The sequence below is a fragment of the Urocitellus parryii genome, chromosome 5, assembly GCF_045843805.1.
Source record: "Urocitellus parryii isolate mUroPar1 chromosome 5, mUroPar1.hap1, whole genome shotgun sequence".
Lineage (NCBI taxonomy): Eukaryota > Metazoa > Chordata > Mammalia > Rodentia > Sciuridae > Urocitellus > Urocitellus parryii.
Window position 1 is genome coordinate 180,257,253 of NC_135535.1, and position 26,828 is coordinate 180,284,080.

At 35.2% G+C, this 26,828-nt stretch overlaps 1 protein-coding gene across 1 annotated transcript in view; it reads left to right on the plus strand.

The window, feature by feature from the left end:
• Cc2d2b (coiled-coil and C2 domain containing 2B) overlaps positions 1-26,828 on the plus strand; it is a 117,723-nt gene that overhangs the window by 13,649 nt on the left and 77,246 nt on the right. The window contains 7 exon segments of the mRNA XM_077799110.1: positions 16,354-16,430; positions 16,893-16,960; positions 19,278-19,371; positions 21,519-21,717; positions 21,893-22,029; positions 22,126-22,254; positions 25,062-25,271. Coding sequence (XP_077655236.1) covers positions 16,354-16,430; positions 16,893-16,960; positions 19,278-19,371; positions 21,519-21,717; positions 21,893-22,029; positions 22,126-22,254; positions 25,062-25,271 — 914 coding nt within the window.

Below are 26,828 nucleotides of genomic sequence, written 5' to 3' on the forward strand. Positions count from 1 at the left end.
TTTTATCACACATTAAAGTGAGACTTTAATGTTTTTTCATAGTAATCTAATTCAGATCAAAGAAGTCTGAAAAGGCTTGATTTACACTGCTAAAGGAGAGTTCAGAAAGAACTCTCATCAGAGTATGTGACAATAGATGAACCCAGATAAAAACAAAATTGTATTTTGGACTGAATTTAGTTGTGTAATGAAAGGAGAGGGCATTCATTGGCAGATTTAGAAAGATTTTCAACAAGAGCTAGGAGGAAAATAAGGGAAAAGAAATTTCTGTGTAGCTTAAAATTAACCAGAGAAACATTAGTAAGTAGTACCAAATGCATTTTTGTGATCATTCTATACACTAGTTTTTTGTTTTTTTTTTTCCTGTGATTTTATTCTGGTAGTACCCGTGAACCCGAACTGTGTGACAGAAGCAATCTGGTTGAAAATTGTGCTGAAAAGAAGTCTGCTGAATCCTAGAAGACATTTTCTTGTGGTTGGTAGTACTTCAGCATTCTGTTCCAAAACTGAAGATCCAGTCAGGATCTTGCATAGCCTTGTACTCCCACTGGTACAGTGGCACATGCCTATAATCCCAGGGACTCAGGAGGCTAAGGCAGGAGGATTGCGAGTTCAAAGCCAGCCTCAGCAGCAGGGAGGTGCTAAGCAACTCAGTGAGACCCTATCTCTAAAAAAAAAAGTAGGGCAAGGGATGTGGCTCAGTGGTTGAGGGCCCCTGAGTTCAATCCCTGGTAACCTTGCCAACCATTGCCGCAAAAAAATAAAAAAGAAAACTATGTGGTAGACTAGACTATAAATACATCTTGGAAATTATACAGACTTGTATTTGTAGCCTTTATGTTGAATGACACTGCTGCAAGGAGTACTTGTGGAGCCAAAAATGAATGTGGAAAGAGAAATAAAGCTGGCAGGATCATTTTGGCCTCCACAAATCTCCATTCATTTAATTTAATATTTTCTTTAATTTGTAAATATGAAAGACTTTCAAATTAGGCATTTGCTGCTTATTTTGTTGGGTTACCCTCAACAAACTGCTCTTCAGATTTTTTTTTTCTAATTACATTGCTGTTTATTTGGTTTTACAGAAGCTGGCTTCCATCCTAAAGACTGTGTAAGAGTGTGAGATGTCAACCTTCACAGTCATTGGAAAGTAATGTTTTGGGTTTCATCTTTGACTTAATTACATTAATTTCAAATGAAAAGAACCTACAGTAAAATTTATTGTGCTAACATCCCTGTTTGTAAAACTTTTTATATTCTATTATATCTATTTCCAAGAAGGCATCATTACTAGATAGTTGCTTCCAAAATTACAAGTTGGACTTTGAGGGGCATATTTTCCTATGCCAACCTTTCTAGGAGTAGTTCTCCTGTGAAGCTTTTTTTTTTTTTTTTTTAGGTTTCTCAAAGGTCCCCGTGATATATTCTTGTTTGGATATTAAATTTGCAAAAAAACATAAAAGAGACTTTAGGAAGTTTTATTTCAGGACTCATCATGATATATAGTACTTCTGGTAACTGGCAAAACCCAAAGTTTTCCCATTGACAGGCAAGAAGGAAATATTTGTACAAATAGAATTGCCTTCTGTTAGCTGAGGATCAGAAAAGCCCAAATGAACTTCTAGGTTTAATTTTCATGCTTTGGCTGTGGACTTATAGGCCATCTGACCCCAAAATAGTCAATTTCTTTACCCTTTAGCTGCTGGAATTGCAAATTAGCAATATCCTCACAGAGAATATTGGGTTTAACTTTTGGAGTCAGTTTTTCTAACACAGAAAGTTGAATTGTTGTAAAAGGGATATTTCAGTAGAGTAAATGCAGTTTTTATCTAATATAATTTTATCCAATATTTTGTGTATAATAATTTATTTATCTTTTATGTGGAATAATAAATGAATAGGTTAGGAACATCCTCAGGTGTGCAAAAAAAAGGATAAATATTTTCTTACACAATAACATTTTATTTGATAATTTGATTAATTATTACACTTTTACTATCTTTAGGTCATACTACTGCTAATATTTTCTCTAGTTTAGAAGAAAAAATTTAAGTGTGGGAAGCCATCCATGAACTGTGTGTGAACTAAAGTGATGTTATGCCATTAGGCAAGAAAGTATGGTATCAGGAACTCCCAGTAGCAAGCTTGCTTGTTTGAGAAATGCATTCTCAAACTGGTAACTGGCAAAACCCAAATTTTTCTCATGAACCATGCGGTTCATGTGACATCCTGCCTAGCTCCATTTCAAGTTCAGCACAGCACCAGAGATGGGGTGACCTGCTGGAGCCACACAGCCTCTGGGAGATGGGTGTGGCTTGCCAAAATGCCAGTCAGCCTATTTACTGCAAGACCTGTGCCACACCTAGAAGCAAGCACCCCAGATTCCTCCCCCTGAAACCTTATTCCTGCCTTTGATGTATCCCCCTTAAATAAAGAAATGGAGTATTTTTTCAGTTGTTCAGTTCTAGCTTCTATCAGGGCTGGAAGACTCTGCTTTTCATATCTAATTTCTGGTTCTGTCTTTATTTCTCACCGATTATTTCAGACTTTTTATTTCCCAGGCGGCTCATACCTTCTGAGCAGGAACCTACCCTGGCGGGGGTGCTGGTCACCTAAATACATAAGCATCAAAAAGCCAGGTATTGATCGGAAGTTCATTTCAGAAATTCTGGAAGAATGGAAGGTAAATTCAAACTTCAGTTTTCTTGCTATCCTATTCCAGTGGTGTGTATGTAATAGCTACTCAGGAGGCTGAGGCAGGAGGATCATAAGTTCAAGGGCAGCCTAGGCAACTAAGTAAGACCCTATCTTAAACTTAAAAAAATTTCAAAACAACTCGGACTGTAGCTCAGTAGTAGAGCACCTGCATGAAATGTGTGAGGCTCTTGGTTTGATCCCCATAGTTCACACATGCGCACACACACACACACACACACACACACACACACTCTCTCTCTCTCTCTCTCACACACACACACACACATACATACACAATCATTAAGCCAATCTGTTTAAGTGTCTTTTTTTTAACTGTTAAACAAATAAAAAAATTAATTTAGACTTGATTCTATTCTGTTCCAAATGCTTCAGCCTTTTTAAATACTTCCAAACCTTTCACCTAAGTATCTCATTAACATCCATTCCCATTCTCCATTTCCACATCCATTTTTAAAATTCAGATATCTATTATTTCACATTAGTATGATTAAAATGACCTCTGAGTAAATCTCTATGCCTCTGTGTAGTATTTCTATATTTAGTCAAACTCTGCTTTTTCTCCCACTGTAAAGTTTAATAGTTCTGCAAGGAAGGAAATTCCAACATATTTTAAGAAGTAATTCTTAGGTATTTTGGAATGTTTTTAAATCGATGTTATGAAAGTGATTTTTTCCTATTATATTAGTATATAGGGAAGATGCTGACTGCTACATATTTTCTCCCTCTTGATAATAACTTTCTTATTATGTCTAAATGTTTTTGATTCATTCTCTTGAGTTTTCATATATAAAAACTTATCATCTACAAATGATGATAATTTTGTCTTCCATTTCTTAAAGTTCTCTTTTACTTCTTTTGTGTGTCTTGTTACATTGACCAGAATTTCTGCTAGATTACTAAAGGGTGAGAAAATGATAAATATAAAAAAACTAAAGGGAATATTTATTTGTTTCTATTAAATCAGAAAATTTAAATACCATGTTTATCTTAAATATCACAATAGTCTTCTTTTAGCATTTGTATAATCATTCTTAAGAATATTTTTCATTTATTTAGAAAGTGGATATGAAAGAAACATCATGAAAAAGATCTCAAAGAGAAGAGACAATATTAAAAAAAGGGTAAAGTATTAATGGAGTTTATAAAGATTTCTAGTATGAATGTCTTATAGCATTTTGCCAAGAGGTATGTTTTCCTGAAGAAAGTTTACATTTTCATTCAATTGCTTTTGTATTCTCTGCCAAACATTCTGATTCTTAAACAGCCTGTGTACCACGTGGACATCATAGTATTGGATAGAATTAGCTTTACAGAAGTCATTAAAATCATTCCCTGCTTCCTTCCAGGCAAATGAGAATTTATTTTATAATTTCATCCACTAAACAGCACAGGCTTCCCAATCTCCTTTGGTAACTCATTTTAATTATCAACCAACACTTTTCGTCAGCGTTTTTTCCCTACACAAACTACTGAAATGAAATGCCTCCACTATTTTTGACTTTTCAAAACCTTAAGGGAAAAAATTCATTGCAGTTTTTAATAAAATCATGAGTTTGTATTCAGTATTTTTATTAAACCAATCAAACTAAGGTTTCCTTTTGTTCTTTTTGTTCTTTTTAAACATTATTTATTTGACAATGTTTATTATGTACAACATGTTTTTTAATTTGTGTACATTGTGGAATGGATAAATTGAACTAATTAGTATATGCATTATCTCATGTACTTGTTTTTGTGGCAAGAACATTTCAAATCCACTCTCTTAGCAATTTCAAGAATAGAGTACATTGTTATTAACTCTGGTCACCATGTAATACAACAGGTCTCTTGAGCTTGTTCCTCCTGTCTTTGATCATCATCATCATCATCTCTGAATCTCTCCCATCATCCTACCAGACCAGCCCTTGTCCTCATCCACTCCAGCCTCTAGTAACCACCATTCTGTTCTCTCCTTCCATGAGCTCACTTTTTTCAGGTTCCACATGTTAGTGAGATAATACAGTATTTGTCTTTCTGTGACTGACTTACTATACATACTATCCTTTAAGTTCTATCCAGGTTGTCACCAATGACAGGATTTTCTTCTTTTTAAAACAATAGTATTGCATAAATTACATAAATGTACCACATTTTCTTTATCCATTCATCTGTTTATAGAAACTTAGGTTGATTTTACAACTTGGCCATGGTGAATAGTGCTGCAGTGAACAGGGGAGTGCAGGTATCTCTCTCGTGTGTTTGTGTGTATATATATTTAAACACCATAAGTTTATCTTAAATATCACAATAGTCTTCTTTTAGTATCATGATAATCATTCTTAAGAATATTTTTCATTTATTATACACACACACACACACACACACACACACGTACACCACTTGTGGGATTGCTGGACCCTGTAGTAGTTCTATTTTTAATTTTTTGAGGAACTTTCATGTTCTTTTCCATAATGGAGCTACTAATTTACATTCCCACCAACAGTGTACAAGTGTTATTCAACACTTGTTACCTTTCATCTTTTGGGTATTAGCCATTTTAACTGGGGTGAAATGATTATCATTGTGTTTTTGATTTGCACTTCTCTGATGATTAGTGATGTTGAGCATTTTTGCATATACCTATTGATCATTTGTGTGTTTTCTTTTGAGAAATGTCTATTCATATCCTTTGTTCATTTGTAAAAGTCAGTTTATTTATTTTCTTATTATTGAGTTTATCAGTTCCTTATATATTTTGAATTTTTAACCCCTTCTCATGCACATATTTTCTCCCATTCTGTACGTTGTCTCTTCACTCTGATGATTGTTTCCTTTGCTGTGCAAAAGTTTTTTTCATTTGATTTAGTTCCATTTGTCTATTTTTGCTTTTGTTGCCTGTGCTTTTGGGATCATCTTAAATATCCTTGCCCATACCAATGCATGGAGCTTTTCTTTTATGCTTTCTTTTAGTAGTTCCACGTGTCTGGGACTTATATTTACATTTTTAATCCATTTTGAGTTGATTTTTCATATAGCATGATATGAAGGGCTAAATTTATTCTTCTGTATATGAGTATCCAGTTGTTTCAGCATTGTTTATTGAAGAGATTGTTCTTTACCCATTGTATGTTCTTGGTACGCTTGTCAAAAATCAATTAATTGTAAATGTGTGGATTTATTTCTGGGCTCTCTATTCTGTTCCATTGGTCCATGTTTCTATGACACTCTAGAGCTTTGTAGAGTATCTTTTGAAATCAGTATGATGCCTCCACCTTTGTTCTTTTTGCTCAAGATTGCTTTTGCTATTCTGGGTATTTTGTAATTCTGCACAGATTTTGTGATTTTAGAAAGTAGTTTATAAGGATTTTGATTTTACTAAATAACCTAATTGTAGAATAATCCTGATAAATGTGATATGTTTAGTTTTATATACAAATCATTTAATTCATATGTTAACAGGAGAGGTATTAAGAACGAATTATACTCTTTTATTTAAGTCTGTCAGTAATAGAATAGGGACCTTTAGAGATTATTTACTTATGTATTTATTTAATTATCCTCCAACTTAAATATCCATATATTCATGTCTCAGCCAGCCAGCAATCTGTTTCCTGCTTTGCTCAAAAAAATTTTGGGTATAAATGCACGCCTACATTTCTAATGACTGGGGAGGCTAAGGCAGCAGAATCACAAGTTTGAGGCCAACCTCAATAACTTAGCAAGACCCTGTCTCAAAATAAAAAATGATAAAGCAGCTGGGGATATTGCTTGGTGGCAGAGCACCCCTGGGTTCAATCCCCAGTACCAAAAAAAAAAAAAATTTTTGTCTAGTCAGTTATTGAAACATATATGGACAAATATTTACCTGTCTCTTAGAATAACTCAATTAAGATTCATATTTTTGTCCCTGCCTTCTAAATGGAGATGGAAAATTATTAAAATAGGATTGTTGGGCAAAAATATTGAGACTTAAAGGCAGACCTCTGTCAGTCATTTTTCAGGGTTGATATTTCATCATACCTCCAAGAGTTTACTATCTCTTGGTTAAGAATAGAATTAGGTAGTAATAATTGTCTTAAGAAAGATATTAAAGGTTGAATAAGAAATAGGGGAACATCTTAGTTCATGTTGACTTTATTCAGTAATTTTAAAATATGGTATAAGAATAATTGGAAGTTCTTTCAGAAAGTTGATAGATTGTATGTCTATCATAATAATGTTTTTATCACAATCATGTTAGTACCTTTCTTTTTTGGCATTTGACACAAATCCATGTTTTAAATATGATGGTAAAGCTGATGTGTGTCTTCTTGCTCTCCTTGCATCTCCATAGTAATTTGTTTATCGTGGATAGTTGTTCTTTTAACTAGTATATATATTTAACTTGTAGCTATAGTTTACTTTAGAATATTTACTATTAACATACTAAACTTTTTTTTTAAGAGAGAGTGAGAGAGGAGAGAGAGAGATAGAGAGAGAGAATTTTTAATATTTATTTTTTAGTTCTCGGCGGACACAACATCTTTGTTGGTATGTGGTGCTGAGGATCGAACCCGGGCCGCACGCATGCCAGGCGAGCGTGCTACCGCTTGAGCCACATCCCCAGCCCCAACATACTAAACTTTTAATGATGGTAAAACATTCAACTAGAATTATTGAAATATGGTTTCGATGCTCAGGAAAGCATTCAAGGCTGGAGACACAGATTTGGGAAGCCATGTACTCTCCACAGCCTTGGAATGCACCTACCTGTAGTCTATGGAGAGAAGCATGACCACTAAAGAATATAGGGAATAAGAAATTTAAGAATAGAGGGGCAAGAATATGGAAAGTTTCCAGACAGTAAGGGTTCTTAACATTGTTAAATGCTACAGAGTAATCAAGTAATAATTAACACTAGTAGTGTTGAATTTTCTTTTTTTTTCTTTTTTTTTAAATTTTTATTGGTTGTTCACAACATTACAAAGCTCTTGACATATCATATTTCATACATTAGATTGAAGTGGGTTATGAACTCCCAATTTTACCCCAAATGCAGATTGCAGAATCACGTCGGTTACACATCCACAATTTTACACAATGCCCAATTAGTAATTGTTGTATTCTGCTACCTTTCCTATCCCCTACTATCCCCCCTCCCCTCCCCTCCCATCTTCTCTCTCTACCCCATCTACTGTAATTCATTTCTCTCCTTGTTTATTTTCCCATTCCCCTCTCAACCTCTTATATGTAATTTTGAATAGCAATGAGGGTCTCCTTTCATTTCCATGCAATTTCCCTTTTCTCTCCCTTTCCCTCCCATCTCATGTCTCTGTTTAATGTTAATCGTTTCTTCCTGCTTTTCCACCCTCTCTGTTCATAGTTGCTCTCATTATATCAAAGAAGACATTTGGTATTTGTTTTTTAGGGATTGACTAGCTTCACTAAGCATAATCTGCTCTAGTGCCATCCATTTCCCTGCAAATTCTACGATTTTGTCATTTTTTATTGCTGCATAGTACTCCATTGTGTATAGATGCCACATTTTTTTTATCCATTCATCTATTGAAGGGCATCTGGGTTGGTTCCACAGTCTAGCTATTGTGAATTGTGCTGCTATGAACATCGATGTGGCAGCATCCCTGTAGCATGCTCTTTTAAGGTCTTCAGGGAATAGTCCCAGAAGGGCAATAGCAGGGTCAAATGGTGGTTCCATTCCCAGCTTTCCCAGGAATCTCCAAACTGCTTTCCAAATTGGCTGCACCAATTTGCAGTCCCACCAGCAATGTACAAGAGTACTCTTTTCCCCACATCCTCTCCAGCACTTGTTGTTGTTTGACTTCATAGTGGCTGCCAATCTTACTGGAGTGAGATGGTATCTTAGGGTGGTTTTGATTTGCATTTCCCTGACTGCTAGAGATGGTGAGCATTTTTTCATGTACTTGTTGATTGATTGTATATCCTCCTCTGAGAAGTGTCTGTTCAGGTCCTTGGCCCATTTGTTGATTGGGTTATTTGTTATCTTATTGTCTAATTTTTTGAGTTCTTTGTATACTCTGGATATGAGGGCTCTATCTGAAGTGTGAGGAGTAAAAATTTGTTCCCAGGATGTAGGCTCCCTATTTACCTCTCTTATTGTTTCTCTTGCTGAGAAAAAACTTTTTAGTTTAAGTAAGTCCCATTTGTTGATTCTTGTTGTTAACTCTTGTGCTATGGGTGTCCTATTAAGGAATTTGGAGCCTGACCCCACAATATGTAGATCGGAGCCAACTTTTTCTTCTATCAGACGCAGAGTCTCTGATTTGATATCAAGATCCTTGATCCATTTTGAGTTAACTTTTGTGCATGGTGAGAGAAGGGGATTCAGTTTCATTTTGTTGCATATGGATTTCCAGTTTTCCCAGCACCATTTGTTGAAGATGCTATCCTTCCTCCATTGCATGCTTTTAGCCCCTTTATCAAATATAAGATAGTTGTAACTTTGTGGATTAGTCTCTGTGTCCTCTATTCTATACCATTGGTCCACCCGCCTGTTTTGGTACCAGTACCATGCTGTTTTTGTCACTATTGCTCTGTAATATAGTTTGAAATCTGGTATCGCTATACCGCCTGATTCACACTTCCTGCTTAGAATTGCTTTTGCTATTCTGGGTCTTTTATTTTTCCATATGAATTTCATGATTGCTTTATCTATTTCTACAAGAAATGCCATTGGGATTTTGATTGGCATTGCATTAAACCTATAGAGAACTTTTGGTAATATCGCCATTTTGATAATGTTAGTTCTGCCTATCCATGAACAGGGTATATTTTTCCATCTTCTAAGATCTTCTTCTACTTCTCTCTTTAGGGTTCTGTAGTTTTCATTGTATAAATCTTTCACCTCTTTTGTTAGGTTGATTCCCAAGTATTTTATTTTTTTTGAGGATATTGTGAATGGAGTGTTTTTCCTCATTTCCATTTCAGAAGTTTTCTCGCTGATATACAGAAATGCCTTTGATTTATGCGTGTTGATTTATATCCTGCCACTTTGCTGAATTCATTTATTAGTTCTAGTAGTTTCTTTGTAGACCCTTTTGGGTTTTCTAGGTATAGAATCATGTCATCTGCAAATAGTGATAATTTAAGTTCTTCTTTTCCTATTTTTATGCCTTTAATTTCTTTCGTCTGTCTAATTGCTCTGGCCAGTATTTCGAGAACTATATTGAATAGAAGTGGTGATAGAGGGCATCCCTGTCTTGTTCCAGATTTTAGAGGGAATGCCTTTAACTTTTGTCCATTCAGAATGATGCTAGCCTGAGGCTTAGCATAGATAGCTTTTACAATGTCAAGGTAAGTTCCTGTTATCCCTAGTTTTTCTAATGTTTTGAACATAAAAGGATGCTGTACTTTGTCGAATGCTTTCTCTGCATCTATCGAGATGATCATATGGTTCTTATCTTTAAGTCTATTGATGTGGTGAATAACATTTATTGATTTCCGTATATTGAACCGTCCTTGCATCCCAGGGATGAATCCTACTTGATCATGGTGCACAATTTTTTTGATGTGTTTTTGTATTCGATTTGCCAGAATTTTATTGAGGATTTTTGCATCTAGGTTCATTAGAGATATTGGTCTGTAGTTTTCTTTCTTTGAGGTGTCTTTGTCTGGTTTCGGAATCAGGGTGATGTTGGCCTCATAGAATGAATTTGGAAGAGCTCCCTCTTTTTCTATTTCCTGAAATAACTTGAAAAGTATTGGTATTAATTCTTCTTTAAAGGTTTTGTAAAATTCCACTGTATACCCATCCGGTCCTGGGCTTTTCTTGGTTGGTAGTCTTTTGATGGCTTCTTCAATTTCATCCATTGATATTAGTCTGTTCAAATTGTGTGTATCCTCCTGACTCAGTCTGGGCAAATCATAAGACTTAAGAAATTTATCGATGTCTTCACTATCTTTTATTTTATTGGAATATAGGTTTTCAAAATAATTTCTAATTGTCTTCTGTATTTCTGTAGCATCTGTTGTGATATTGCCTTTTTCATCCCGTATGTTAGTAATTTGAGTTCTCTGTCTTCTTCTCTTTGTTAGCATGGCTAAAGGTCTGTTGATCTTATTTATTTTTTTGAAGAACCAACTTTTAGTTTTGTTAATTTTTTCAATAGTTTCTTTTGTTTCAATTTCATTGATTTCTGCTCTGATTTTAATTATTTCTTGCCTTCTGCTACATTTGCTGTTGTTTTGCTCTTCCTTTTCTAGGGCTTTGAGATGAAGTGTGAGCTCATTTATTTGTTGGTTTTTTCTTTTTTTGAGGAATGACCACCAGGCGATGAATTTTCCTCTTAAAACTGCTTTCATTGTGTCCCATAGATTCCGATATGTTGTGTCTGTAGTTTCATTTATCTCTAAGAATTTTTTGATTTCCTCCTTTATGTCTTCTGTAACCCATTGATCATTCAGTAACATATTGTTCATTTTCCATGTGACGTAGGATTTTTCCTTCCTTCTTTTATCATTGATTTCCAGTTTTATTCCATTATGATCAGATAAAATGCATGGTATTATCTCCACCCCTTTATATTTACTGAGGGTTGCCCTATGGCATAATATATGGTCTATTTTTGAGAAGGATCCATGTGCTGCCGAGAAAAAAGTATATCCATTTGATGATGGTTGATATATTCTATATATGTCAGTTAAGTCTAGGTTATTGATTGTGGTATTGAGTTCTATAGTTTCTTTATTCAACTTTTGTTTGGAGGATCTGTCCATTGGTGAGAGAGGTGTGTTGAAGTCACCCATAATTATTGTGTTGTGGTCTATTTGATTCTTGAACTTGAGGAGTATTTGTTTTATGAATGCTGCAGCGCCATTATTTGGTGCATAGATATTGATAATTGTTATGTCTTGTTGGTGAATGGTTCCTTTTAACAGTATATAATGTCCTTCTTTATCCCTTTTGATTAACTTAGTCTTGAAGTCGATTTTATTCGATATGAGGATGGCCACCCCTGCTTGCTTACGAGGACCGTGTGCGTGGTATATTTTTTCCCATCCTTTCACCTTCAGCCTGTGTATGTCTTTTCCAATCAGATGTGTCTCCTGGAGGCAGCATATTGTTGGATTTGTTTTTTTAATCCATGATACCAGCCTATGTCGCTTTATTGGAGAGTTTAAGCCATTAACATTCAGAGTTACTATTGATATATGGTTTGTACTTCCAACCATGTTTGATTATTTATCCTTTTTAAAAAAAATTTAGTTTGTTTCTCCATGATTATCTTTCCCCTCGCCCTCTGTCTTTACCGAGGCACTTCCCTCTGATGGTTTTGGTTATTGTTTTTCATTTCTTCCTCGTGTAGTGTTTTGCTCAAAATGCTTTGCAATGCTGGTTTTCTGGCTGCAAATTCTTTTAACTTTTGTTTATCATGAAAGATTTTTATTTTGTTGTCATACCTGAAGCTTAATTTTGCTGGATACAGAATTCTTGGTTGGCATCCATTGTCTTTCAGTGTTTGAAAAACATTGTTCCATGACCTTCTTGCTTTCAGCGTCTGTGATGAAAAATCCGTTGTTAACCTAATTGGTTTACCCCTGAATGTAATCTGCCTCCTTTCTCTTGTAGCTTTTAATATTTTCTCTTTGTTCTGTATATTGGATATCTTCATAACAATGTGTCTTGGCGTTGGTCTACTGTGATTTTGTGTGCTCGGTGTCCTGTATGCATCTTCAGTTTGTATATCTGTTTCCTTTTTTATTTCTGGAAAGTTTTCAGTAATTATTTCATTCAGCAGGTTTCTCATTCCCTTGGTTTGAATCTCTGTACCTTCTTCTATCCCGATGACTCGTAAGTTTGGTTTTTTTATGTTATCCCATAACTCTTGGATGTTTTTCTCGTGATTTTTTACCAGCCTTTCTGAGTTGGCTAGACTCTTTTCAAGATGATATATTTTGTCTTCATTATCTGACGTTCTGGCTTCTACTTGCTCCACTCTGTTAGTGATACTCTCAATTGAGTTTTTAATTTGGTTTATCGTTTCCTTCATTTCTAGAATTACTGTTTGATTATTTTTTATAATCTCTATCTCCTGATAAAGATGCTTAACTTCTTCTTTTATCTGTTTATGTAACTCATTCTCAATGTGTTCTTTCGCTGCTTGAATTTGCTGTCTCGTATCCTCTTTAAGGTTCCATTCCATCTGTCTAAGGTGTTCCATGAGTTCTTTATATGACCATTTTTCTGATGACTCTAGGTCCTCCTGAATATTTAGGTTGTCCTGCATTGTTTGTACTCCTTTTCTTCCTTGCTTTTTGAAGCTGCTCATGTTACTTGTTCTGTTTGACTGCTGAGTTACTGTTTACTCCTATAAATTTATTTAATGCTTGGGAGGAAAGGTATTAGAAGGGAAGGGAAGAAGTCACTAAAGAGAATGAGAGTAAGCAGGTAGAATTCAAGGAAGGGGGGATAAGATAATTGAAAAGAAATGAAAAGGCAAAAGAAGAAAATAAATAGGAAATAAAAAAAGAAAAAAATTTTAAAAAAAATTTAAAAAAATTAAAATTAAACTTGGAAGAAAAAAATTTAAAAAAATATTTAAGAAAAAAATAAACAAGAAAGTAAAATGAAAATGAAAGAAAAACCCAAATCAAAATAAAAAAAATTAAAAAAAGAGAAAAGAAAAAAGAAAAAAAAACTAATAAATGCAGTCTTGGAGTTTGATTAACTTCTCTTCCAGTAGGTGGCGCTGTGCCCACCAGGCCAAGTTTCTCCTGTCAATACGCTGGAACCAATCACTGTGCAGCAGCTCTTCCTCCCAGACTGGGCGGGTCTCCAATCCTGAGTGCCTAGGGCCTCCTCTTGTGTCTAGTCACTTCCCCACTTTTCCTCTAGCCAGGCCCCTCTCACCGGTGGCGCTCACCACAATACTGACTACACGCCAGGTCTTCTGCTCCCGGGAGCCCTGTTTTCATGAACGACTGGGCACACTCTCCCTGTTTGCCATTCCCGCAGACCCTAAGTTTGTAGAGCTTGGGGCTGAGAATCCTCAGCGAATTTTACTGCCCCTCCGGTAGCCACGCCCCCAGTAGCTGGTGCAAGAGACCTCAGCTGTCAGCTCTAGTGGGAGCGATAGTTCCACGCCGTGGGTCCCGCGCCACCTCTAATTCCCTCAGTCTGGCTTCCACGCTCATGGGAGAGCTGGGAGGGGCCCTTAAGGTTTCCCCGATGTGTGGAGAGGGAAGGCTAGGGGGTTACACACCTGTAGCGGCAGGTTTCAATGAAGTTATCTCCTCCCCCGCAGTCTGATGACGTCAGTTCTCTGCCATGGTGGTATCTCTTGCAAATGGCGACAGTTCGTTTCCCTTTGCCGGGTGACCAATGCAACGGGTGGGTCCTTACTGTCTCTCCCAAGCCCCGTTTCAAACCTGTGGCCACTACCTATGAAGGTTCGGTAGGCATTTACCTCCGTAGGATCAGAAGGGCCGACCAGTTGTTTCAGCCGGATGGATCAGTGCTGAGTCGCAGCTGTTTGTCTGCGGGAAGCAGGCGAACAGGAGCTTGAATTCAGCCGATCTGGGCTCGGTGTGTGTTCTGAGAGGCCCAGACTGTTCGCCCCAGATCCATGTCAGCTCAGCATTGCCTAGTGATCCTGAGCAAACAGATTTAGGCTGTTTACGACTCCCTATGCCTGCACAGCTGAAGAGGTCAGAGACTTGATCTCTCCGCGTCCACCGCCATGTTCGATCTCAGCCTTTTCACTTTCGTAGTGTTGAATTTTCAAATTCTTTTCATGTGTATCTGATCCCATTTGACTCTCCTAGAAGATATACGAAGTAGGTAATATATGAACACTAAGAGTTAGCCTGTGGATTTTATTATTAAAAGATACTTTCTGATATTACAAAGAGCAATTTCTTAAAGATCCACCGTATATATATAGAGAGCTTGGATAAGTTCATTAAAAGATGTAATTTAAGAAAACAGGCAAAAGGTATGAAGTGGCATTTTAAAGGAGATGATGTTCAACAGGTTGATGAAAACATAAAAGATATTCAAAGACAAAACAGAAAGATGCAAGTTAATCCTTTGTGATTTTTGCTTTTTAAAAAATGTTTGCAGATTTTAGAAGAGACAGTTACCAGTTCAGTAGAAGAAATTGAAGACACGCATCTCTCAAAAGGTTTTCATTAAGTATTTCACAATTTTGATATTCTTGATTTTTATTTTTAAAATCATAAATGATTACTCCTATGGTAGAGTTTCAGCTTGGACACAGTTTCTTAAGGAATGAGTTTAAGTGTAAATTAAATTTACTAGATAATACAAGATTGGCATAGAGAAATACATAGAAGAGTCAATGCATATATAATAAGTTCTATTTTCTCCTTCTTTCTCTGAAAACATGGAAAATTCACTAGTGCTTGAGACTGTTAGAACTTAAACATACATAGATAACAGAACCTGCTTTAAGTAGTGCCAAGACTTGGGGAGAAAAACAAATAATGGTTGACCTCCGGTTCATTCATTCAACAGATGTTTATTGAGCATCTATTATATGTCATGTGCCATTGTAAAATCTGGGAATAGAATGTAAACAAAGTGACTGATTATTTTTAAATTATTCCAAGGAATGTTATATTTGAGATTAAAATTTTTCATGTCCTATTGTAATTTAAATCTATATTACCCTTTACTTCCACCCATGCAGTATTTAGTTAGGGAGAGGAAAAGACACAGTGTCAGGAAAAATGTCCTGTGTCCAGGACTGTGACCTTTGTCCTTCTCAATACATCTGGTAGATCATCCAGTGGATGAGCAGAAAATAATACTTACTTAGGAGTGCACACAACAGCTAGAGCCTTCTGTGTCCCTAAAGACTGATTTATTTCTTCTAAGAGCTGGCTGAAGTAGGGGTTAGAATTATTATATTGATTTTTCAAAACTGACTTAAGAACTTAAAATAGGTACTAGAGATTTACCTCTTTACCTTTCAGATTCTGCAGCAGACCCGGTAGCCCTACCCAAAACACCCTTGTCATGATAATTAAGCTTCTCCTCCTGTCAGATCAGCAGGATGTCTTAAGAGGTTATTGTGGTTGGTAGTTTTGAAAATTCCTCAGGTGTCCAGTCCAGCCTCTTCTGTCCTACTTCAATTCCTTTCTTCGAGTTTAATCAAACAGCTTTGATATCTGTATATTTGTATATTCCACAGAACAGTCTATATAGAATATGACTGTTCTCATGGATTTTTTTTCCTAACAGGAAAAAGATAAAAGTTAGTTTGTCTGAAGAATCAGAAAAGGAAAGTGACAAAGAGAGAAGTCACAAAAGTAGCAAAATTCATCATAGATAAAAAGTATTGATTCCAGATTAGGAGGGGCAAAGGACATCCATTGGTCTTAGGTTCTGAGCTTTCATGGGGCAATGACCTAGTCCATAGTTGTCATGATGCTTAGAAATGCATGCAGTTAAGATATTTAACAGGTATTCTTGATGCTTTTTGATGTTTAATTATAAGAAAGTATTATGGAGGCTGAGGTTGTGGCTCACTTGCCTAGCATGTGGAAGGCACTGGGTTAGATCCTCAGCACCACATATTAGTAAAATAAAGATCCATTGACAACTTTAAAAAGTGTATTAAAAACTTATAAAAAAGAAAATGTTATGAACTCTATATTATGTTTATTTTCTGATAGAGTTAGATACAGAAGGAAATCAAAACATTATAGAGACACTGAGAGGCAAAGTAAGAGAAAAACTAAAAAATGCTAAGGTAAGATTTTTTAAATTTTTCTGTTTTTTTTTTTTAATGTACTGTTTTAAATGAAACATGTAACATAATGACCTGAATAATAAGCTGACGCTCAGTTCACTTTTGTTTTGCTTTGTTTTTTGCAATGCTGGGGGTCAGACTCAGAGCCTTGCATACATTAGGCAAATCCTTTATCACTTACCCCACCCCTAGCCTCCATTGAGCTCCTTAGGTCTAAAAGCCTTTAGGTTCTTTCCTGTTTTTTTTTCCCCCCCTTTAGTCTCATAGCACTGCTGTGAGACTAAAGCAAAGACATGTTAAGTGATTTCGTCATAGTAATTCTATGTGACATTTAAGGGAAATACATACATATATTTTTAAAAAGAAAAATATTGAGAAGTCTTGATTTATTCATTTTGGACAGATTATTGATGAGCATAATCATGTTTATTTTTATAAAAATTTATTTTTGTTGTATTTCAGATTAACCAAGGGGAAAAATCTTCAACTGAGACGCTCATTGATTCTAAGATATATCAATGGTTTAAGGTGAATAACTTTTTTAAAAAAAAAAACCTTTATAAAACAGCATTATGGATGTATACCCTTTCTAGAGAAAATTCACCCATTTTAACCCTATGATCAATGACTTTCATTTAACTTACAGAATTATGTAATCAACAACACAGTCTAGTTTTAGGCCATTTTCATCATTCCAAAAAGAAGTCCTATGTCCATTTGCAGTCATTCCCTATTTCTTCTTGACATTCCCTATTTCTTTTTACTTTCATCCTTAAATTATATTAATTTTTATTGTTAAAAGGTAAACTTAAGCACATTAAAATTCTGAAGAGTTTATTTGAGCATAAAGTATTTCATGAATTAGGCAACTCCAGACTCCAGTAGTTAGGGCTCCACCAAAGGGGCATGAGGGTAGAACTTTCACAAAATAAACAAGGCAAAGAAAACATTAAAGTGGAACAGTAGCCTTCACATCCTATTGAGAGGTTAGCTGGCAGTTTCTGATTGAAACTTGAGTTTCATTTTCCTAGGATATGACCATTCATGCTGAGTTGTGTTTCAGTTTACTCATAGAAATTCAGGGCCCTAGAGCCACCTTAGCCTTCTGACCTTCCAATTAGTTATCCTAAAAATACTATAGATGGTCCCCAAATTACAGATCTTGTTCTAAAATTCAGTATGTGATTGCATACTTGAAACATGAAATGACAAAAACAATTCATTTTGGGCAACTGTATTATTAAAAAGTATAGGTTAAGTAGCTGTAACAAAAAGATTTAAGTAAAATGCTTAAGAGTGAAGCTTTTCTTCTTTCTGGTGTTAACAATAAGTTGTTCAGGCTGTTGGGGGAGTTCTGCTGCCTTGAACATGTGCTTTTTATCTCTTAAATTCATGGCATGGCTCCACTGTTTTCATTTGCAAGCCAAAGAAAAGGGAGGAGCAAATAACCAAGGGATTGCAGGTTAATCTTGTGGGACAAGACATGCAGACTGCACACAGCCTTTCCAGTAGAGAATATGGGAGCAGTGTCTAGGCATCCAGCTAAAAATAGGTTCTGTTATTAGAGATAGGAGAAAAAAAACAATGATATACAGCTAGTAACTTCTGCCACAAGCACCTAGAGTATTTAAATCTGCAAATTTTAAAATCAAAGAATTGTTGTTGTTTGTTTGTTGTTGTTGTTTTATTTTATTAGTTTTAGGTGGACATAATACCTTTATTTTATTTTTATGTGGTGCTGAGGATCAAATCCAGTGCCTCACACATGCCAGGCAAGCACTGTACCTGAGTTACAACCCCAGCCCCCTTGTTTGTTGTTTTTAATTCATCTTTATCTCCTCCACAGTGCCTCTCTTGGATGCTTAATTAAAAACATTTTAACTAAGTTAGAAATAAAAGCAGATTAAAAATGATGTTTGTGCATGTTTTAAATTCAACATATGAATAAGAGTATACCTAAATTGGATTTAATTGAAAATAATAAAAACTATGATTAACAAAATGTTTGCAGAGGTTGAACCATTGAGTATAAAGAAAAGAGGTAAAAAGAAAGAGAAATGGGCTCAAAAGAATTTTCATTGTAAGTATTTGACAGTAGTTTTGAGATGAGCAGAGATGATGGAAGTAGTTTTGAGATGAGCAGAGATGATGGAAGTAAAAATACATATTGAGAATATATGCAGCATTGTTGCAAGGTGACACACTGAAAGATAACCTGACAGCTAAACTGTAGATACAAACAGGATATAAGATCAATTTTCACATTTTACATTTTCAAAAATTCTTTGATTCCTGGTAGCTATGAGTTTTACCTCATTAACAGAATTGATTCCTTTACAATCCCCTCTTAAAACAGTTTATTTTAATATGCTTCTGTGAGAAAGAAGCAATGTGATTTATATTTCAAAGAGTCAGACTTTACAGTATGGAAAAACAGGGTGTATTGATCAGCAAGTTTATAGTGAACACTACAGAACTTTTAAAACTTTAGTCACTTCTAATGGCACCATACTGTGCAGTGAGGTGGTGCTTGTCTGCATCCATGAACACTTGACAGTAGAGGGAAATTTGACCAGTATCAGCATTTTGATCAAGCTACAAGGCAAGGTAGTGCTCTTAAGTCTCAGACTAAAGTAAGAAGATAGTTTAGAAGGACAGAGATTTTGACTTACTTTAATGATTTTTATTGCAGTTACTAGAACATAAAAAAAAAAACTAAAAACTCATGAACTGAAAAGACTGGAAGCTAAATATAACTTGATAAAAATAATTCAGTCCTGCTGTTCTTTGCTTATTAAGCAGAAAAGGTCTTCATTTAAACACTGAACGCTGGTTTACTGTTGTTTAAAACCCACAGACTGAAGTCTTGTTGGATGAAGGTCTTTCATTTTTCATTCTGAGTGGTGAAGAAGGCTCAGCTTTGGACCAGTCGTCAGAGCAGGTTGGATTTGTTCCCCTCTCTCCCACATCCTTGCTATCAGGAAAAGCAACTCTTTCTTAAATGTATAAAATGTAATAGTTGGAGAGAGATGACATTTTTATTATTGTGCCTTCCTTTTTTCTTTGAAAAGATAAATTGTTCATAATAATAATAATACCCAAAACTTATTGAGTGCTTACTTGATACCCAGTGATATACTGTTTTCAAAGTGGACCCTGAGAGATAGGTTTTATTGTTATCTTGATTCTTGAGGTGAGGGAACCTGGGCGCAGAGAGCTGAGCACTGATAGAGCTGGGGAGCATAAGCTCTAAGCCCGTGTTTCCTTCCTTTGCTATTCTGCCTTCTAAGTGCTTCATGTTGTTCTCCATGATCTTTGTTAGCCATGATAGTTTCCCCAGTCTCCATCCCTCAGAGGCCAATCCTAGACCCTTCCCAGTCCCTCTCACACTCTTCAGTCTACTGCTGCTCTGTGCTTGCCCTTTCCTGCAGTATTAGTCTCACCAGTCTTTCCCTGTCCTCTCCTGACTTGTCACTCTCACTAGCCCCCCTATTTGCTCCTGTTGCTATAACTTTCTCCAGTTCCTCTGAACCTTCAAATCTCTCCACAGTTCTCTCGAGGCCCCCACCACCCTAATCCCACGTCCTAATCCCAGTCATCCCACCTAATGTCTTCTGACACCTCTCAGTCATTTCTGCATCCCCCAGGTCCTCCTTTCAATTGCTCTTGGACCCCCATTTCTCTTCTTACTTACTCCCCAATCTGTTCCAATTTTTTCTTTGCATTCTCCTCTAGTTTTTTCATTCCTTTTTCGTTAACTGCTTTTTCCACAATGAAAACCTTGTCTTTTAAAATTTTGAACAAATAAAAACGTTCACAAATAAAAATGTTAAGTATAAAAACTTAATGCAGAAAACCATGAGAAATAAAATGAAAATCATCTGAAACCCCACTGTCCTGAATTAAGCACTAATTGTCATTCTTTCTTATCTTTCTTGTACTTATGCCCATACACGCACACACACAGAGGTTACATAAACAACCATAGTAGTAAATGGCAGTTCCAGTTTTTCAATAACTCAGCCAAACCTTGGTGTCATCCTGGATCCTCTTTTACTCACATGCCTTAAATCCAGTTCATCACAAATACTGTTGGCGCTACCTTCAAAGGTATTACCTGACTCACTTTTTTCTACCTTTATAGGTATCACCCTAGTTTAAGTCACCATAAATTATCTTCTGGATCATTGTCATAGTCTCCCTCTAAATTCACTGTTGCTCTTATAACCAGTTTTCCATACCATACAATGGTCAGAGTGATCCTGTTAAAAATCTGAGAAAGGCCATTCTGAAATAAAAGCTGAAGTCCTTACAGGAGCCTTCAAGGTTTACATGCTGTGTCCCCCTTAGTACCTCTTGACTTCATTTCGATTCTCCTGTTTTCCTCCCTCTCACCTAACTTCCCACCACATGAATGTCCTTCTGTTCCTCACAACATGCTCTTGCCTTATGGTCTTTGTACCTGTATATCTGCCTAGAAGATTCTTCCTTATCCTCATGCTTTATCCCATATTGTCTTTGGGACTCTGTTCAAATGACACATTATTAAAGATACTGTGTCTATATGTTATAATCTGTATGTACAAATATAGATAGTATAACACATATGTTATAGTTTGTCATACACATATCATAAGCTTCTAATCTTCTTTCTTTTTCTTAAATATCTTCAAGGAAATATGTCTATTCCACATAATTTTGGGTAATATTGCTCTTTGAATGATTAAAAAGAAAGGTTGGGGGGGTTAAGACCATATGGTCTGATAACTTTAGATTATCATACTTGATATATAATGGTCCAGTGTCTCTGGGCATTTTCCATAGGACAGGAGAGGTTTAAGTTAGTTCTATTTCAGCAGTCTTTCATTGGGCAATTGCAAAAATGGATTATTGAAAAATCGTGTTGTATAATACTAAGCCTTAAATTAATTTCTCAAGGAAGTTTCATTATAAGACTTTCAGCTAGCACTTGTCTGGGTGAGGTGAATCAGAAAGAAATATTACAGTAAAGTTCTAGTACAGTTATCTTCATATTGACCATTGGGGACAAGGATATAGACTTATTTTTTTTTTTTTGGTATTCAACAGAAGTCAGTAAATGATAGTTATTTCAAACACTTTTCCCTTGGTGATAATTCACAAAATGTTGCTGAGATCCAAGATGAAGATTTTATGGAAGAAATCCTTTTTGCAGATTTAATTGAAATAAAAGCTGCAGAATATGAAGATGATCAAGAACAAATCAAAAAACAGCAGGCAAATATTTTTGTGCCAAGTAGTTCCCCAGGTAATGTTCTTTTTCAGTAAAATATTTAAGTCATTAATGAGTCCATATTTAGGATAATCACTTCTTTGTATGCTGGATTAATAAGAAGTATTAATTTGATCTAAAATCATGTAAGTTTTCTGTATTTGTTCTTCTATTTGGGACTTTAAATTAACACCTAAGTTTTGTTATTAAGTGGCCAACCAGTGTAAACTGCCAAAAGGTATGATACCACGCATTTTAGAAGATGAAGGATTCTATGTTCAAAGAAAGCCAAAAATATATAAAAAGACCTGCAACAAAATGGAAAACCGTCTACTTAAATTAGAAAAGGCAAGTGTATCAGCTAAGAAGCTAAACCACTCATAGATAGTGTGGCATTTGTTTTAGTGAATGTTTAATTAATATATTTAAAAATATTTTTGATAGGGAAAATGTTGGTTTGAAGAAAGTGGAGAAATAATGTCATTACCTTCACCTATTAAACAGTCATGGAATTTCAGACTAAATATAAGCAAGGAATCTTTAAATCCAGCACTAAAGACCATATATAGGAAGGTAATCAGAAACAGTTTATTTGTAATCATGATTGAAATTCTCATAATATCAATTATAAGTTGTGGTTTTATTTTTCCCTCTAAAGATATTAAGTCTGGTTAAATTGAATTAAAATATTAATTGAATTAAAATATTACTTGGCCCTTAAGATTATGTTCTTGGTGAATATTTAATGATATGGGGAAGTGCTCAAAATAAAATGTAAAGTAAAACAAGCAGAATACAAAATTATGTATGATCCTAATTTGATAAAAGTAAGTAATGAGTAGTATTCAAAGTAACTACTAATATAACTTCTACCACTGTGATTACTCTTGCCTGTTAATTTTGCCTATTTCACATAAATAAAATCGTAAACTAAGTACTCTGTGTTGTGTGCAACAATAGTTTGCTCATTTTTTTTCCTAGGTAGAATGGTATGAAAAATACATTTATTTATTTACCTCTTCTGCTATTGATACAAGATGCATCCAGTATTATCTATTACTAATAACACTGCTGTGTAATTTCTGCACATGCATTCTGACTAATATATGTGTATGTATTTTCTGTTGGGTAAATATCAAATGCTGATTATAAGTTTGTATGTGTTCTGTTTACTATATAAGGCCAAACAGTTTTCCAGTTGACTATAGGAAATGATACACAAACTAGAAGCTTGTGAGAGTTCTGTTTTAAATTCTTGCCAATAGTTGGTATTGTCTATCTTTTAAATCATGCCCATTATGGTGTATGTAAGTGGTATTTCCTTAATGTCTGGTCGTTTTGTGCTTTTATCTGGGCTTTAATCCATTGTTGCCCTGATCTTTGTGCTTTTGGTATAACAAGTTATCTGTTTCAAGAAGCCTTTTTAAGCCTCTCAGTTAATCACTGCTTATAACCAGTGTGTCTGGGAGCTTACTGCCACCCAGGAGAATTCATTCCAGTGTTGCACAGTTCTCATTGTTTATTATTTTCTGTTATTTAACTAAAATCTGCCTCCTGATCACTTCTACTTAACTGACCTTGTTTGGCCAGCAGAGAACTCATAAAGTACTTCACCTGTATGATACCTCTTCAGATATGTAAAGCCTACAGTCACTTCTACCTTTAGCTTTTGCTCTCCAGTCTAAACTCACTTCCTTTGGTTGTTGTTAGAAATTCCACCATCTGTTACTGTCCTCTAGCTCCTGAGTACCACAATCAGTAAGTACTCAACAAGACAAAATCAAAGGCAAAGGTTTATGTCACTCTAATAGAAACCTAAAGCAAGTAGCAACATAGTTATTATCCATCTTGCGAGGAATCTGCTTAACCAGATAGGCATCTCTCATTTGTAATTTAAGTTGTTTAGAACTGAAGCTGTTTATCCCCCTTGGTGTTTTTTTTTTTCCTGGTGATGACCAGTTTACCAGTTTGTAACCAATTGACTAAATCCCTTAGGTGGAATCTGAGTTGGCCCTTACATAGAGAATAAGAACTTAACAAATATTAATTTTTAAAAAACAAGCTTTATGGCCATATTCCCTGAAATCCAGTAAGGAAGAAAGGAAGGTTCCCAACTCAGGAAAGAGTAGGGAGGCAGAGATTTAGCCACCATTCTGGTGGCCTACAGTCCTTGAGGATCCTTGATCCTGCCACTACAGATTTGGAGTGAGGCAGCACTTTTTCAGCATAACAGCAGCTGTACTACAATAGTATAGACTATAATACAGTACCACAGACCATGTAATTTTTAAAGAGAATAGGTTTGTTTTGTCTCATTGTCCTGGTCCAGAATTGAGGGACTACATCTGGGGATGATCTTGTTCGCAGTGTTCTCAAACGACCCAGATCATCACATGATGATAGGCAGGGAACATTCAAGAGATCTAGCCGAACTGTCTTTTATATTAGTTCCACTCTCAAGATAACCCATTAATCATATGAATGGGTTTATCCACCCATGAGGGCAAAATCCTAATCACCTCTTTAATGGCCCTACCTGATCTCACCTCTTAATATCTCATAGTGGCAGTTAAATTTCAAGATGAGTTTCAGAAGGGACAAGCAACATTCAAACTATAGAAGCATGCCATTTTATACCATACTAACCCAGGGAGAGGAGCTCAGTGCTCTCCTCAGGTGGATACAGTCATGGCTCTTACTGGGGGTAGCTATGCATTAATGGATTAGACTCCCTGTTAAGTAATTCCCCCACCTCAAATTATATCGAAAAAACGAATCACATGTATATTCAGATACACATGCTTAAATTCAAAATAGTGGGTGAAACATGCATGAATCATTTTGCATATAACTTAAGTTCTATAGACTTCAACTAATTTGGAACAATCTAGTACCCCTAGATGGAGACAGTCTCATATACAAAGAGTATTTGTTAATGTAGAATTTGCTTAAATGATCCAGATAACTTAGTGGAATTTTCCAGATGACTATCAGTAAAATGATTTAGAAACAATGCTTTAATAAGTCATCATTTAGCTCTGATACACAGATGAGCAATACACCATCATGTAACCAAACTCAACCCAAAAGTTAATATCTGTCATAATGTCCCTACATGAAATTTTCGTCTTATAATTTGAAAGTACAACTTCCACTGGTAAACAATAGTGAGGTAGATGGCAATAGACCATAGCAATATAATTAAAGTGCTGTAATCCAAATATATTTTAAAAATTTAAGCCATAATCAATTTCAAAGAAGACTGAATTATTGTTTTTAGCTTTTCCATATCTTTTGATTTTTCTACAATTGACATGTTTCTTGTAATTTAAAAAGGAATAGCATAAAATTAACATTGTATACACATTTTTCTTTAAAAGGCAATTAAATGTGACCTAGGAAGCTCTTTGAGGAGCAAAATGGAAGGTCACAGAGAAATGTACCAAATAGATCTCAACATTGTGGGTTTGCAATTCAGCCATCACCCTCTCTTCAATAAAGAACAAGTATTATGTGCTAGGCTGCTCCAATTTTATGAATGTTTTCAGGAGAGACAGCAACAGAATTTACCTCAGCTGCTGTATGAGAAGGTGAGAACGGCTTTTGTTTTAGTTATAGAGCTGAACATTTAATAATCAGAAAGAAAAAGATCTTAGTACAGATCAAGTTATTGTAGAATATTTTGCCTTAGCACTGTAAATATTGAACCAATTAGAACAATGGTTTGATTTCCATTTTTCTGAAAAGAAATTAGGACTAGACTGTCTGAAGAGATAGCTTCAGACATCCTGCAGAATATTTTACACATGTAAATAATTTACTTACTAATCAGTGGTATTGTTGGTCCTATGACTCAATAAGAATATTTTAAAAGAGTAGGACTTAAAAGAGTCATGTATTTCTTTTTTAAATATATTTTTAAAATCTTTTAGTTGTAGTTGGACACAATACCTTTATTTTATTTATTTATTTTTATGTGGTGCTGAGGATCGAACCTAGGACCTCACCCGTGCTAGGCGAGCTCTCTACCTCTGAGCCACAGCCCCAACCCTCATGTAGCTCTTTTATAATAAAATTTTTAGTAAAAATATCAGAGATAATGAATCTCAAGTCAAATTTAAGAGTCTTGACTTAATTCAAATATGATGGACGACTAATCCAAACAGTCATTTAATTACATTATGAAGGATATATAAATTTTGAAGAAGAATAAAAGGGGCTACCTACCAATTATTTTCGCAAACTTGTACCTCTTGTTTAAATTCTCTGCTGAGTTTCTTTCAGGAAAGGCAGTTTGATAAATCTCTTTCAACTAATGAGTACCTTTGAAATTAAATACCTACCTAATGAGATATTTATTTAATTAAATAGCCAATTCTGTTAGAGTCACCAAGACATCTCAGTAAGCTTGACATGAAACTACACCTTAATAAATGTTTGCTTTTAAAAAAATATTTGTTTAGTTGTAGATGGACACAATACCTTTATTTTATTTGTTTATTTGTATGTGGTGCCAGGCATCGAACCCAGTGCCTCACGCCTGCTAGGCAAGCACTCTACCACTGAGCTGCAACCCCAGCCCCATAAATGTTTGCTTTTTAAGATGTAAATACAAAAACCATAGGACTTATTTGAATTTTCATGTTAGGCATTGTGTAGGAAAATTTAATAGGTGAACACCACCAACCCTGGAATAAGACAGACATTGAATATTCTAACTTTTCACTTACTACAGCCATTGTTTTCATGAATGGAGGAACCAACTCTGAAGTTTAGATTCAGGTCACTAAAAAAGTGTCATGGTTTATAGATTTCTACTTTTACAATTTTCTCCAACAATGATATCTCTAAAGTCTAATTTAGCAATAATGATTTTATTTCATAGCATCCTATCTATTTATACATAGAGAAATTTCAGGTTTATTTTTTCATATAGTATGCATGGCTTTGCATAAAATAATAACCTCTTAGGATCATTGTTTGTAATATATAATAATATTAATGTTATTGATTCTTAGGTAATAGGAATTCTCTAAGAAAAACGATCATTCAAGGGTAATTGATAGTGTCTGATGTCTGATGTACAAATTATAAAGATAATTTTTGTATATTTTTGTGATATGTCTGCACGTGTGTGTGTGTGTGTG